This window comes from Crocodylus porosus, unplaced genomic scaffold (genome assembly GCF_001723895.1).
Source record: "Crocodylus porosus isolate Cpor-Errol unplaced genomic scaffold, CroPor_comp1, whole genome shotgun sequence".
NCBI classification, from domain to species: domain Eukaryota; kingdom Metazoa; phylum Chordata; order Crocodylia; family Crocodylidae; genus Crocodylus; species Crocodylus porosus.
Genome location: NW_017728886.1, coordinates 230,286,926 through 230,301,360, shown reverse-complemented (window position 1 = coordinate 230,301,360; position 14,435 = coordinate 230,286,926). Strand labels below are relative to the sequence as shown.

The 14,435-nt window shown below is 45.1% G+C and overlaps 1 protein-coding gene across 1 annotated transcript in view; it reads right to left on the bottom strand.

Moving 5' to 3' along the window:
• DPY19L4 (dpy-19 like 4 (C. elegans)) overlaps positions 1 to 12,942 on the bottom strand; it is a 69,015-nt gene extending 56,073 nt beyond the window's left edge. The window contains exons 1-4 of the mRNA XM_019545358.1: positions 12,826 to 12,942; positions 10,800 to 10,907; positions 9,341 to 9,465; positions 5,001 to 5,108 (exon numbers count right to left, since the gene is read on the bottom strand). Coding sequence (XP_019400903.1) covers positions 5,001 to 5,108; positions 9,341 to 9,465; positions 10,800 to 10,907; positions 12,826 to 12,835 — 351 coding nt within the window. The 5' untranslated portion in view covers positions 12,836 to 12,942. The remainder of the gene's footprint in view (positions 1 to 5,000; positions 5,109 to 9,340; positions 9,466 to 10,799; positions 10,908 to 12,825) is intronic.
• Positions 12,943 to 14,435: the final 1,493 nt, after the last annotated feature.

The window sequence follows — 14,435 nt, the reverse complement described above, 5'->3', positions numbered from 1 at the left end:
AAAAAAAATAAATAAATAAATTTAAAAAAAAAAAATCAATATTTACTTTTATTTTAAAAATATGATTAAAAATATCTGATTAAGATGCTTTTAAAAAAACCCTATATAAAATAGTTTTAATTTAAGATATATTAAAATGCAAAGATATTATCATGGAATAGGGATTATAACTTCTAATTATATACTATTTGAGACAATATATTATGTAACTTTTTTACAGAAGTTTTATAAATAAGTCAACAACAGGCCATGGACTATATTAGAGCCTCCCAATCTTAGAGGGTTCCCAGAGGCTCCTCTATAGATTAGTAACGATTAGAGAAAACCACTCTACCCAGCTGGACTCAGTGCTCAGTGTAGAAGATCCTATTAAGCATTTCTGTGATGCTTAACTTCAGTTCTCAAGCTCTGGATTTGTGTCTCTTGAGATAACATCCTTATTATCTCTCATCTCCATATACTGCAGTTAACAGACCTGATTAACTATCCATCAGCTTGTCTCTCTGCAAGTTTGTGCACAGAGAGTCAAGCCTTTACCTCTCTCTAAAAGTGCCAAGTTTCAAAAAGTTAAATGAATAAAGGATATCAAACAACAAAAATGCACTTTTTGTAGAAAACAGTGACTAATTCTAGGCTTCCTGACAAGTGATTTAAATCGTGATTTAAATCTATTTGAGATAAATCAAACCCACCCTGCTCCTCAACCAATTCCCTAGGTCTTGGCTATCTTTGAAGCAGATAGATGGGAATGAACCAAGGATAAGGTTTTACAGTACACAGCTGGAACTAGTGGTCTGTCCTAGCAGTTACTGAGTCCTTGATACTGCACTTTTAGAAGTCACAGAGAATATCTTTAGGTCATAGCTTGAGCAGGGCAGCATGCAGGTGTGAAGGTCTTCAAAAGTTTCACTTAGATAGCATGGATGCTCAAGGATAGCATCCCAGATTCCGATGCAAGCATTTCCATGGGGTCCATAGAGAGCTGCAGCACACATTTTCTGTACAGCAAAAGAATATAAGCTTTGGTGCAGAAAATTCTTGCAAGGATAGGTAATTGATAAGGCAGTTGCCAAAAAAAATAAAAAACAGAGCATCCTTCAGTACCACAGGGTGATCTATGGCACACAACCAGCACTTGGGCAGTGACAAACTTCTCATTCCAGGGAAGGGTCAGAGGGCCACATTATACTCCAGTCCACCAGTGAAAGGTATGTGAAGCTCCTCAGGGGTACTCATGCAGCCATTATTGAAAGGTTGATCCTTTATCTTATAGGATCCTCTGTAACTTATTTGGTCCTGCAAAGAGGCAACATCTTGAGGCACGACAGTTTTCTGTAGCACTAAGACAGAACAGACAATGAAGATTCCAATAAAGACCTTGTATGTAGCCTGTCATTTGGTACTCAGGGCATGGAAGACTGCCATGTCAGTGTAAATAATGGAGGCCTGCAAAACTGAGGAACACCAGGGTGCAAGGACAAACCATGGCTTTTTAACACTAACCAGATTACAGATAAAAGATCTACAGCAGCCCAAATGAAAGTCACCTTCCCCAAGCTGAGCTTGCAACCTGGGAATCACTCAAGGCAGCCACATCTGGCAGTCACAGGTGGACCAGGGTCCACGTGGAGAAACCTATGGCTTGGTGTACTCACCATCTTGGGAGCATTCAGTAAATAGAGGCCCTGAGAAGGAATGCCAACATTTTGGGAAAAGTTTTTCACCTGTCGCTAAGTTGTGCCAGTGTAACAAAGGCAGACTGTCCATTTATTGTCATTCTAGAATCAACTTCTATTGCCACCACTGCTCCCACAGGTGCTGCCACTGAGGGCCCAAAGACAAAGGATACAAACTGAAGCTGCAGCTCAGAGTAGTAAGGAAGAAGAGATGCTAGCAGAAATGGTAGCATCTTCAGAAAGAAGACTTCTGGCTGCAGAAGGCTGGTATTTGCACATGAAATACCACAAGAATCAGTATGCTGATTTGATCAGGAGGAGGAGTATTTCCCAGGTCAAGCATGCCACTATGTTCCAGGCATGGCAGAATGTCAAAGCCACAACCTATGGACATGCGGATACAGAACCTCTGTGTAGAGATACACAACAGTCCCTCTCAAACACCCTCAACAGGTGCACCCATTTATGGAGAGTATTTAAGTCAAGTCCCCTTTTGCACCTTCCTCCCATGCTCAGGCCTATTCCCTCACAGCTATGGGTATACTGTCTACTAGCCCAGACATACCCCCACAAGCCAGGCCTGTCCACCATTGACCTCTGGACCTCCATGCTATAGCCACAGCTGTCCACCAGGCCCCCCAAAAACTCTCCCTCCACCACAGAACAAGCCTTCATGTTCCGGACACATCTCCCTTTCCTTTCTGCCCTTGTCTTCACACTCTCCTCCCACCCACCCCCCAGTCCAGACATTTTCCCCTGCTCAGTTGCACCAAAAGCAGGCCCCAAGCCTTGGTGCTCGTGTAACGTACCAAGTCTCTCTCCTGAGACTTTTTCAGCTAGCCCTGCTAACCACCCTCACTAGCCTGCTACACTGTAAGACCCTAGAGCCCCTACTCCAGCACAGGAGGGAGTTCCAAACCAAATCATTCTTGGAGGACTCAGGAGACAGGGTGAGGAACAGCAGTCCTTGACTTTAGGGCCATGGGCACTTCACCTCATGGGAAAAGCAACATGGCATGGAACTCCATTCACTTCAATCCCTCTCTTCAACAAGACAGCATGACATCCCATCACACTACACCTAAGGACTCCTGCCCCTACTGAGGTCCTCACTAAACCGGTGATAGCAGGGCTAGGTCACTTACAGGCCACTTTCAGGAAGCACATCTTCCTCTTCCTTTTATCCCAGTATCTCTGCACACCCCACCTCAGTTTGCAAAAGCACAAAGAGCACAGAAAACAGCAACTAAATACTTAAAAAGTGTTTTCCATTTCAAAATGAGTTGTCCTTTTGTATCTGACTGGGCTTTATAGTTGTGTCCTCCTCCCAAATGAGCCACAAGTCACTGGATGTAGTTCATGACAATGCCTTGATGGTTGGAGTGTTCAAGAGGCTCAGTCTCTAGGACCTCATATCAGCTGACAACCCTCTTGGTTTCCATTACCCAGACCTCTGGAAAGACCCTGCCCCTGGCTTAGCAGATGTTGTGCAGGATGCAAGTCCAATTATCCAAAGCGGGTACCACATGCTAGTGTCCAGATGCACACCCAATGCCCACTACCCTGCCTTGAGCTGTCCAAAGGCATACTCAATGGTTAATCAGCAGCTACTCAGACAATAGTTGAAAAATTCTTTCCAAAGATCCAAGTTTCTAGCTCAGAGATTCATGAGTCATAGGAGATGCAGGTATCCAAGCTGGAAATGGTACATAGTCACCCCCTCCAGCTATATGATGGGCACACCAGGGGAAAATGCTTCCCCATCACCAGGGGCATCATGCTTGAGTTCTTAAAGACCCAGGCATCATGGACTTTGACCAAACATCCTGTAGCTATGTTGGTAAACTACCCCCAGTTGTCTGCAATGCCTTGCAGCAAGATGCAGAAGTACCCCTTGCAGTTAATCTACTCCAAGTACCAGTGCACTGGGAAATTGCCTGCTATTAATTACCCCCCACACAAGTTAAAAAGCCCACCCAAGCAAATCTATCTAGGATTTCCTTTAGGCTTATGAGGCAGAGGAAGCATGGCTCTTGCACCTTCTGAACAGTGTGTCATATTACCTGTAAAGCCAATGCAGCTATGGACTTGCTTGCATCAAAGTGGCTGGTGACCAGCTGGCAGTAGTGTCATAAGTGAGGGGGAATGACCACAGCAACAGCCCTGGACACTGCCTTTGGGAGGTAGGAGAAAGAAGCTGCTCCCCAACAGCACAACAGCCAGCTCTGCCCCATACAAAGCTGACAAGGGTATGGAGCTGCTCTGTTATGCTTCTGTAAAACTGGAGACTATCAGAGATTGCTAGCTTCCGAGCAGCAGTTGCCAGCCACTTCTCCACATTCTTGGGCACCCTTGTATTGGTGACCTGCCCCTAGAGCAATAGACTCAGCTCTGTGCAGACCAAGGAAGGTGGCCTTGCTCATCCTGCAGTTCTGCTGCCACTGCTTTACATACAATGTGCTCAGGACTATCTGCTTCCATCAATCAACACTTGTTGCTTCTGGGCCCAGAAGCAACAATATACAATCTGAAAAGACAGAGAAGGCTGTCCTCCATGGACTCATTTATTCCTTCTCTGGCATGTAGCTCTTTTACACAGCCCAACTCAAGGAGGAACCTTTCAAGTACCAAGATAATGGAGCTTTGAGTTTCCATTCTGTGACACACCAGATGGCAGACATAATGGAAGAAGGCTATCAGTATAATCAGGAGGCCAAAGACTGCAGATTAAGAAGGTGGAATACATCCATTCTGTTTCCACAGGGAAGGCAATGCACATGAAACTGACCAGCCCAGCAATGGCAGGAAGCACCAAGCAGAAGTCTGGGTGGCAAAATACTTATTAGGCTTTATTGTTGCCACCCAGCTGTATTCCGAAGCCTTCAGGGATTGTGATTAAGAGGCACGCTAGAATACCTGCTCATCAGCCTCCTAGTTGTGGAAAACAACAAGAGCATCAGGTCCAGCACATTATGAAGTGTATTAACTGGGACAGGCCTGTGTATTTCTATAGCCCTAAAGCAGCCCAATTCAGGGATGCTTCAAATTAGGACAAAATTTAAAGCACTTCAAATGAATTTTTACCCATACAGTTCAATGTCAAAATAAGATTCATCAATCAAGGCTACACATGTATTAAGAGTAGTTCAAGGGTATCCAGGGTGGGCAGGCATGTTTTAGAGGAGGTCTGAAAATGTTAGATTAGCACTTGACTCTTAGTTTAAAAACTCCTGCAGAGTGAAAAGGTTGGTTTTATATTCCTATATAGGTCTTAGAGAAACTCTCTAAAAAGGGAAATGTGACTTTGTAAGCTTAAAAAAAGACAAAGATGTTTGTCATACCTCTTTCAAAGGATGGAGCCTTTAGCAAGTCTTTATAAAAAGAGTAATAAATGGCGCTGTCACCCTGAAAAGTAATTTCTCGTTCAAGTTCCTAGAAGAAAATTAAATAATTTAATATATATCAAATTGCTAACAACTTGTTCTTATTAAGAAAAGAAAAACATTTTCAGGTGTGCAGTACACAAAAACAACCTATGGATGAAACTCCACTAGCCATCTTCAAAGCATTCTACAAAGAATTAATGTTTATAGCATTATTGCCATAAATATATTGCTTCCTATAATTTACAGACCTCGTAACTGAGCCTGAGAAGTGAAGCATTTTGCCTGAGGCCACACAGTAAGTCAAGGCAAGAACCACAAATCATTTAGATGCCTAAATCTAAAGTTGTAAACTTTAAAATGCCCACTCAACTGCTGCCTATCCCTGAAGGTTCATAACATCCCTGTATACTTCAGTCTTCATCAGTGAAGTTTCCGAGGCTCTTTAAGATCCACTTACAGACATGCCCAAAACATCTGTTCTGACAGTGCTGAAGCCCCCTTCTGGATCCACATATTTGACATTTCTCCATCTCTCAGACATCTTTTTAACAGATTAAACTTTTCACACAAACAGCTACAGAGAGGTAGAGCTTGAACTTTAAAAAAACCCAAAAAACTCAGCAGGTAGGGCACTCCCTCAGGACCTGAGTGATACCTGTTTTCTTCCCTCAGCCTGAGGGGGGACTGAAATCAACACCTTCCACTTCCCTGCAGAATGCCCTAAAGACCACAGTAGAAATAATCTGGAGGGGAGAGTATCCATCCTACCTTGAATAATTAGATCTTTATTGGAACAGAGAAAAAAAGAGAGAGAATGACTTTGTAACCTAAGAGTACTCAACTAACCATTTTGGTGCCAAACTGTTTAATGGATTTAGCCCTGGAAGGCCAAGCTCAACACAGCTCTGTCCTCCTAATCGCACCACTACAGCTGCTTCAGCAGCTTCCAGACATTTCTAGTGTCATGCCCAAGGCTGCTACTTAGGGGAAGACATGGGCTTAGCCATTGAATGCTCATATTCAGTTATTTTGACATACTGGCAAAAATTCTTTTGAGCAACACAAATGACACACATTGAAAAACCACAGTGTCTGTATCTGTATGTTAGCAACACCTGAACAAAAATCCATGAGACAAAGAAAAGGTACTTCTGTAATCCAGGGGCTTTCTTCCTGAAGAATTTCAAAGCTCTGCTGTAACAGGGGGCCTCTATCCCCTGGTTACTTTAAGAGAAGAAAGACAACTGGCTGGGGGCCAGCAGGGATAAACAGGCAGCAAGAGGGTAAACGGAGTAGCAGCTCCAAAGCTGCAAGTCACGTACCTCAAGAAAACTGGCTAAAAAGAGGTTTAAAAAAAACGGGCTCCAGGCCATGGGCTAAAAGGTGGCAGCAGCAAAAGCTGAGAATGCTGCTAGTAAGTAGACAAGGGGCACAGACAGAAGTGCAGCATTTGGGTCTAACTCATGACAATTCATAGAAATCACCATGAGTTAAACTGATCCCTCTGATCCAGTAGACATTAGCTGTAGGACCAGGAGGGTGGAGGATCGGCTCTGATTTGAAGCCGATCCAAGGAGAGAGGCTGTATCTTCCCCCTGGCTCCGTGCCCCTTCTCTCCCAGCTCCATTTCTGTCTCTGGATAGGAGTGAGGAGATGTTAAGGGATGGAGGCCTTCCAGAGTTCCCAGCCCTGCTAAAGCGGAGGGGACAGGTAGACCGGAGCCCCACCAAGGTGAGTGGACCTCCCTCCCCTGGCTTCTCCCCCTCCCATCCAGAGACAGCAGCTGAGCTGTTGTGATGCAGACAGAGCAGACAGAAATTAATAAAGTCACTCCACTTAGGAGCAGACAATGAGAGCTAATTTGCCATGTGATCAGAAGACTCTGCAGCCAAGCTCTTCTGTTTGGGCATGGCTTTAGAGCGATTTCAAGGGGCTGACTGAATGACAAATGTCATTTCTGTTTGTGCCCAACAGAATATGGCCAAGCAGCAGAGCTAAGTACTGTAAGACGGTCATAAACTACTGCGAGATCTTTTCAGGCTGGACGTAAGGAAGAACTTCTTTACTGTCCGAGCCCCCAAGGTCTGGAACAGCCTGCCATCGGAGGTGGTTCAAGCACCTACATTGAACACCTCATTGAACACCTTCAAGAGAGAATTGGATGCTTATCTTGTTGGGATCCTATGACCCCAGCTGACTTCCTGCCCTTTGGGCGGGGAGCTGGACTCGATCTTCCAAGGTCCCTTCCAGCCCTAATGTCTATGAAATCTATGAAGACAGCACAGAGGCTGCTTGATTGTGAATAGCTGACCACAAAACTGTGAGCCTGCTCATGAAGAGACTGGATGCATAGAAACAAGCCTAGACTGGTTAATGGGAACCCCCTGTGTCTGACTCTTAGAAGCAAGGGTCAGGTGATTGGGAGGGATGGAGTTAAGTGGTACATAGGCTTGGCTCCAGGACTACAGGGTCACTTTGGCTCTGAGGGTTGTAGGGAGACAAGCCCCATGGAGAACAGGCTGAATTAAGTGATCCGCAGGGAGATACAAGTACCACATACAGCTGGTACCAAGAGCATCTTGTCTGGGTACACCTGGCACAGAGAAGTTAGCTATTTTGGTTAAGTTTTATTTTCACTATTTTGCACCATAAGGCTTGGGAGCGGCTACGTGGGAGGCTGGAGGCCATGGTGGGGACCTTGAAGATGCTCTATATTGCGAGTTGTGGACTAAGGGCCAGTGGGCTGAAGCCGAGGTAGGGCCAGCTGCAAAGAGCAATACTCAAGGCATGAATGAATGTGGCTTTAGAGACACTAAGACTAGTGCCAGAGAGACACAAGATGTGGCTTTTTTTATTTGCTTTGTTTTCTTTTTAAGCAAGGCTTATGGGCCCAAAGAGCTGAGCCAGAGCCAGGGGCATATAGCAGAGACAGAAAGACTAGGGAAGTAAGTGGCTGAAACCAGTCAAGGCAAGCACCCAAGACCTACTCTAGGGGCAGCCTTCCAAACATACATATATCATCCAAAAGCATAGCAGGTAAAGATTTCATAGACATTAGGGCTGGAAGGGACCTCAGAAGATCAGAGTCCAGCCCCCAGATAAAGTGGCAGCCTTGGGAGTGGGTGGGGAAGGACTAATTTAGCTGCAAGGAAGTGCCATGGTTGTCCTTTAAGGTAGATCCTCTCACATCTGCTTCTTACAATGGAAGGACTATATTTTTTATAAGAGGTTCACAAAAACCCTCTACAACCAAAATGACTAAATAATCTAAATGCAGGAGCAATTACTACCTCTCATTGCCATGCCCTTTCAGGAATAGCTCAAAAAAAAGAGAGAGAGAAAAAAAATCAACACGAACTTTGTAACTCTATTACAGATCTTATAGTCTGTAGTGGCTTTTGCCAAAGTAATATAAGCTACAACTCACTGTATGGGTCTAAAGAACCTTTTAAAGTATCTAGATGATGTTGACCATAGAGTGCCATTTCTCAACAAGATAACACACACAAAATCTATTTTGATATTATAAAAACAAGGACATCAGATAAAGAATGACAAATATTAACGTATTTAATTATTTTATATTAAAATTTAAAATATATGCAAGATATAACAGTTTCTCTCTTGAATAGCACTACATAATTGCTAATTAATTAAATACTAAATAATTAATTTAGATAAATTAGTAGGCATCTCTGTTTTTATGTGGGAAAACAGGCATACAGAGACTGAGCAATCTGCCTGAAATCACAAAATGAATTGGACTTAATTCTGGAATCAGAATTCAGGAGAGATTTCCGACTCCCAAGAAAGATCCCAGCTTAGAGAGACTAAACGATAAACTTAACAGATGAGTAAGGATACAGTGAACACACTGTAGGGCACACAGTCATAATACGCGATTACTCAGTTTAAATGCAACCTATGGAGCTTCTCTTTAAAGAAAATATAGTGCACACACTACTAGGAAAATGCTGCTACAGAAGTTAGTTTTCAAGAATGATACGAATTAGTGATGGGTGAACGCTTTTATCAAGGATTCTGGAAGGGTGTTCCAAACATATCATGCAGCATGGAGGAAGGCAGAAAGACGCTTATGAAGAAAAACATTAAGACTAACATCAATACCAAAGACGATACAACAGATTAAGTTATATTATACAGGCAAGGGCTGAAGGAGTTAGGGTGTTTCAAACTTCTTGCTTTCACTTGACTTCCTGATCAGTGGAACATTACAACTCAGAATTATTTCAGAACTATTCTATTTTTTTTTTTTACCTGCCTGCTGGAAAACCAGAATTTCCGTTCATGATAGGTTGAAAGGTACACAGCATACATCATCCCACTAGTGACAGCTGCGAGACAGCCAAAGAAAAGCTTTGCAAACCGCTGAAATAATACATCTGTAAAGAAATGTTGAAAAATGAACAGCCTCCACTCCGTTAATGTAATGAAGTAAAAACAAAAAGAAAGTTCAATATGACTAGTACTCTACACACAATTCTGAATGCCAGTCATTAAAATTAATCTAACAGTTGCACCCAACATACACAGAAACCAAAACACAAGAGAACCTGGATAATATGCAACATGTTTAGTTTGCAGACTGCCAAAATGAGGATGAGCCACTCCAGCTGATTGAAGAAGCAGCACCATTGAAGTTAAAGCTTTAGCAATCAGCTGAGTTCATCTTATACAGCTGATCAGAGAAGCAGCACCCTTTGAAATAAAAGCCACATAAACAGCTAGAACACTTAAGCGATACCACAGCAGCTGTTTGTTGTAGCTTTACATACTCTTAGCTAGTCTGCAGACTCTGATCTTTGCAGAGGTTAAAAAAACCTGACCCTACAATAAATCCAATTTCTACTGAACTAGAGACACATTTCTTGTGTGGGACTATACCCTTCATTTTCACTATTACTGGATGGGAATTTTATAGCAAAATACTATATACAATGCTGAATGATTGCTATTAATTGGCAGTTGTGACTTTCAAAACAATCCACTGAAGGAAAAACTTCCTCCAGAAAAAAAAAAATGGACTCAACTCCAATTTTACATGTTTCTGGTAAAATTCATTCAAAATGTACACGCACCAAGGAGGGTAACAGTATGTTAAGATTCCAGCACCTTATCTTTTTTAGTTTTTGTTCTTCCTGGAAAACAGGACAGGGCTAGCTTGGATTTTACCAGTTTATATCATTCAGTCAAGTTCCATTTCTGCTCAAGTACACTCAAATTTAAACAGGCACATTTAACACAAAACATTTAGATTCAGTGTGGTGATTTAATACGTCTATTATACTGAACAACAATTAGTGTTACTGGATCTAAAAAAATCTATTTTAGTTCTATTTTCCTGCAGAATTACCACCCACTCCCAGCTTGTAAACTGACAAATAATTCCACGTTTAAAAGTGTTGTGTGTGTACTTGTGCTTGAATTAAAGTGAGTGGGGGGTGGGGTTTGGTTTTAAATAGACCAAAAAGGTGCAACTTTAAGGAAATATTTTTTATAGGAAATGCAATTAGTACATGGCAAAAAGTTACAGCAATCCCGCACTATCACTTTTCTTTATATTTTAAGTTTCATCACAACTAAGTTCTCTGCATGATATTTTTTGATTATCCAAAAATATCCCCCAAAATAAACAGTAACAATTACTGTACTTGAAATACAATTTACAGCATTTTAAAAGAACAATGAAAAGTTAACTGAAAATACTGGAATTTACATTTTGGTGTTCTTCCTAAATTTGGGTTTTCTTTCTTTCTCTCCTTTGAAGACATCTTATCCGCTTCTGAGCAGTTTTGCTTCTTTCTCTGCCGCAAATCTGCTGTTCCTGAAGGTAATTTCAGAAGTTATTGCAATATAATATACAGAACACCTTCAGACACATTCACGGGGCATGAGCCAGCATAAAAGTTACAAATATTGATTGATGCAACAACACATCAAAAAAATGAAAAAAAAACACCCAGCACTTTACTGGAAAAGGAAGTATGTTAGTTTGACCCAGCTCCCCAGTGTCTGTATAGATCAGGTGCTTTAGCCAGGCTTTTTGGTGCTTTTATCTGTAGCTGATTCAATCAGGTGTTAGATAAAAGCACCTAAAAGTCCTATTGAAGCACATGGTCTATACAGATATCGGGGGAGCTGGGTCAAACTAACATCCAGTTCCCCTTCTGGGTATGCATTGTGCTTGACACAAGGGCATACCAAGCTGAAAGTAAAAGTGCTGATTTTTTTCTTTCACATCTGTAAACAGCCTACGATTACAAGGGTTCCTGAGAGAATAGAATGTATACATTTTTTTAAAAATAAAGAAAGTTGAAGACCCTGTTAAAGGGCAATTTGGCCAAACCACAAATCTTAAAGCTGTCTTGAGCAATCTAGTCCAGGCATCAAGCTGTGGGCTGGACTGACCCAGTTCAGGCCAGCACTACAATCCAGCTGTCCCACTGCTTGTCCCCAAGGCAGCATGGGGAGAGAGTGTGCAGCTGGTACTCATACCCACAGCAGCAGGGGAAAATGACTGCTGCTAAAGGCCCCCTCACTCCACCACTGGAGGGAAGAGTGCTGGTTGCAGACAATCTCCCTGTGCTTCTGACACAAACTGGATTAATTCATCTGCTGAAGCCCCACGCCCCTGGCCCAGATCAAATGGCACTGCAGGCTGGATCCACCCCTAGGCTGCTGACCCCTCCTCTACTCTAGTGGAGCTCAGCCGTTTACAGTGGTCGGCCTGGTCACATCAGGTTGTGCCACAGTCCACCACTCATCTGGTAAGCATAAAGGAAAGTGGAGATGAGGAGGAGAGAAAGATGGAGGCCAATGTCAGAGGGAGAGAGGAAGTGAGGTTATTGCTAGCTGCAGAGGGGATTAGTGGCACAGTGCAGGATAAGGAACTGGATGCGATGGGCCAAGTGGGTGGTTGCTGATCCTCCATGTCATGGGCCAGACCTGGTACAGAGGCTGTAGACTGAGCACCGCTGATCTAGTCAAAGAATTTCATGGAGTAATTTGGGGTTAAATCAAGAGCCAGTCACTTTTGGAAGAATTAAAGCACCTCTTTTAGACTACCACCTAACTTGAAAGGCCTTGCTCTTTAGACCCTGTGGTGTCTTGTTCTGACTATTAGTTACACTCATTTTTAAAGATGTGCACTTTATTTCCATTTTAATGTGCATCTCATTTGGAGAAAGAAAACAACTGTATGAGCTGAAGACTGCCTATCCTTTACCATCCAGCTTCTTTAAAGGATTTTAAAAACTAAAGTAGGCAATTCCCAAGCATGCAGAACGCAGGTGTAGCTGGCCTGTCCAATGCAATCCTGTAGCCCTGCGAGGAATTGCCTCAGCCAGAGGGCCGAAGGGGTGGGTGCCTGGCTACAGAAAACACGCGGGGTGGGGGGGGATGGGGGTGTCTGACTACAGAAAACATTCAGCGTGCCGAGGTCTCAGGCCGACTGGCACAGCATGAAACCCTGGATGAACTGCAGACAGTCGGTTCCCTCTGAACGCCTCCCAGGGATTTAGGAGCCAAGCGCCGGGGCTGCACTTCAATGCAACGCGCCTTTGTCGCCGCCCGCTTTGCTGAGCGGGGCCGCAGGAGGGGTCCCGACAAGAAGCGGAGCGCGGGGCCGGGGCCGTGGGGCAAGGCGAAAAACCGCGGGACAGCGCCGCTCCCCGGGTCGCTCCCGTGGGGCGGGGAAGCCGCGGCTCGGCCGCCGGGCTGAAGGCCCGCCGCTCCCCGCTCACCTTCCTCCATTGCCGGAGGACGCCGCTGTCCGAAGCGACGGGCCGCACCACGCTCGCAGCCACCGACGGGGACGGCGACCCCTCACTTCCGGCCGCGCTGGGAGTGGGGCCGGCCGGAGCCCGGCGGCTGCGGACCAGCAGGCGGCTCGTCTGCGCAGGCGCTGCCGCCCCGCCCCCGCGTAGAGGGGGCCGGGGTGCGTTCCCGTGGAGCTGGCACTGGTAGCTTTGGGCCCCCCGGGCCTGAGCCAGGCCATAAGCTGGGTTAACATGTTAGGCCAGCTCTTAGCCAAGGGCCCGTGAAGTGTCTTGTGGTTTCTCCCTGGGCTTGGGCCGTTGGAGGCCTTGGCTTGTCTTCCTGGCTGTGTTGCCTCTACAGCCACGGTGTCAAGCTCGCCCCCATGCCCCAGGCTGGACCCTAGTCCCCAAAGCAGCAGCCACAACAGGGGTTAACGCAGCCGTTGCTTCCCCTCTTCTGCCAACATGGGCCCAACAGGGCAACATGTCCCTATGCCCATGGCAGGCTCCGTCCCTTTACCAACCTCACGGGGTTTGCAGGGCTGAATTGCTGGTCCCTTTACCAGCCTGCAGGCCGCAAACCCAACACCCCTGCTCTAAAAGAAAGGACCTAAAGCTGAGATACCTGTGTGTCGTCCACGTGGCACTAGACACCAGCTGTCTGCTACTTGCTGTGCTGTCCAAGGAGCTGGCAATGCTTGACTCAAAAGCAGTTTCAAAATCCTCTCTCCCCAGCAAGAAGCTGCTACAATAGAAATGTCTAAAAAGAAGAGGTTGCATTTGTCACTTGCGTCAGGACTGTGTCCCCGCCTCCTGTGCTTGGAGCAGTTCCTAGGTTGGCTGCAGCCGCACAGGAAGTGGGCCTTACAGAAAGGCCCTGTCTCTCACAAGGGAGAGGCACCACCTGCCAAAGCATCAAAGGGCCTTCTGGGTTTCTACTGCAGGTGCCATGGACTCCACCAAGATGGTAGATGGCATAGGGGTTTTCAACACTGAGCTTTCTGCCCGAGGGAGTTTGTGCAGGGGAGCAGAGTACTTCCTAGCACCCTGAAACCACAGCTTCCCTCAAGCTATAAGCTCTTCTGCTTCAGGAGAGATAAGAACATAACGACTGCCATTTACTGGGTTAGGCCATTGGTCCATCTTGTTCAGTATCCTGTATCATAGTCTTCAGCAGTGTCTACTGGTTCCTTGGACTCAGTCAAGGGCCAGTGGGTGCTGGCTCAGTGCCACCCTTGGAGCACCTGTCATTAACCTTTAATCTCCAATTCCCATCCCTGTTTTTATTTTTGTTGTCCCCTGGGATCTGGGGTTGTGTTTTCAGGGCCACCCCCAAATGAGGGAGGGTTACAGTTTTTTTGGTGGGCCTAACCTACTGACACTCAGCACAACAAACAGGCCTGTGTCACGCTTGGCAGAGAGTGGATGCTGAAAGAAAGAGTAAACAGGGTATGACCAGGGCTTTGGTCACTATTCCTCTCACTTGCAGCTTCCAGCATTTAAGGTTGAGGACCAAAACACTGGCTTGCATCCATAGATGCTTCTCAAGCAAATCCCAGGATGTCCTTCTCCCCCTGTACTCGGCCTTGGTGAGG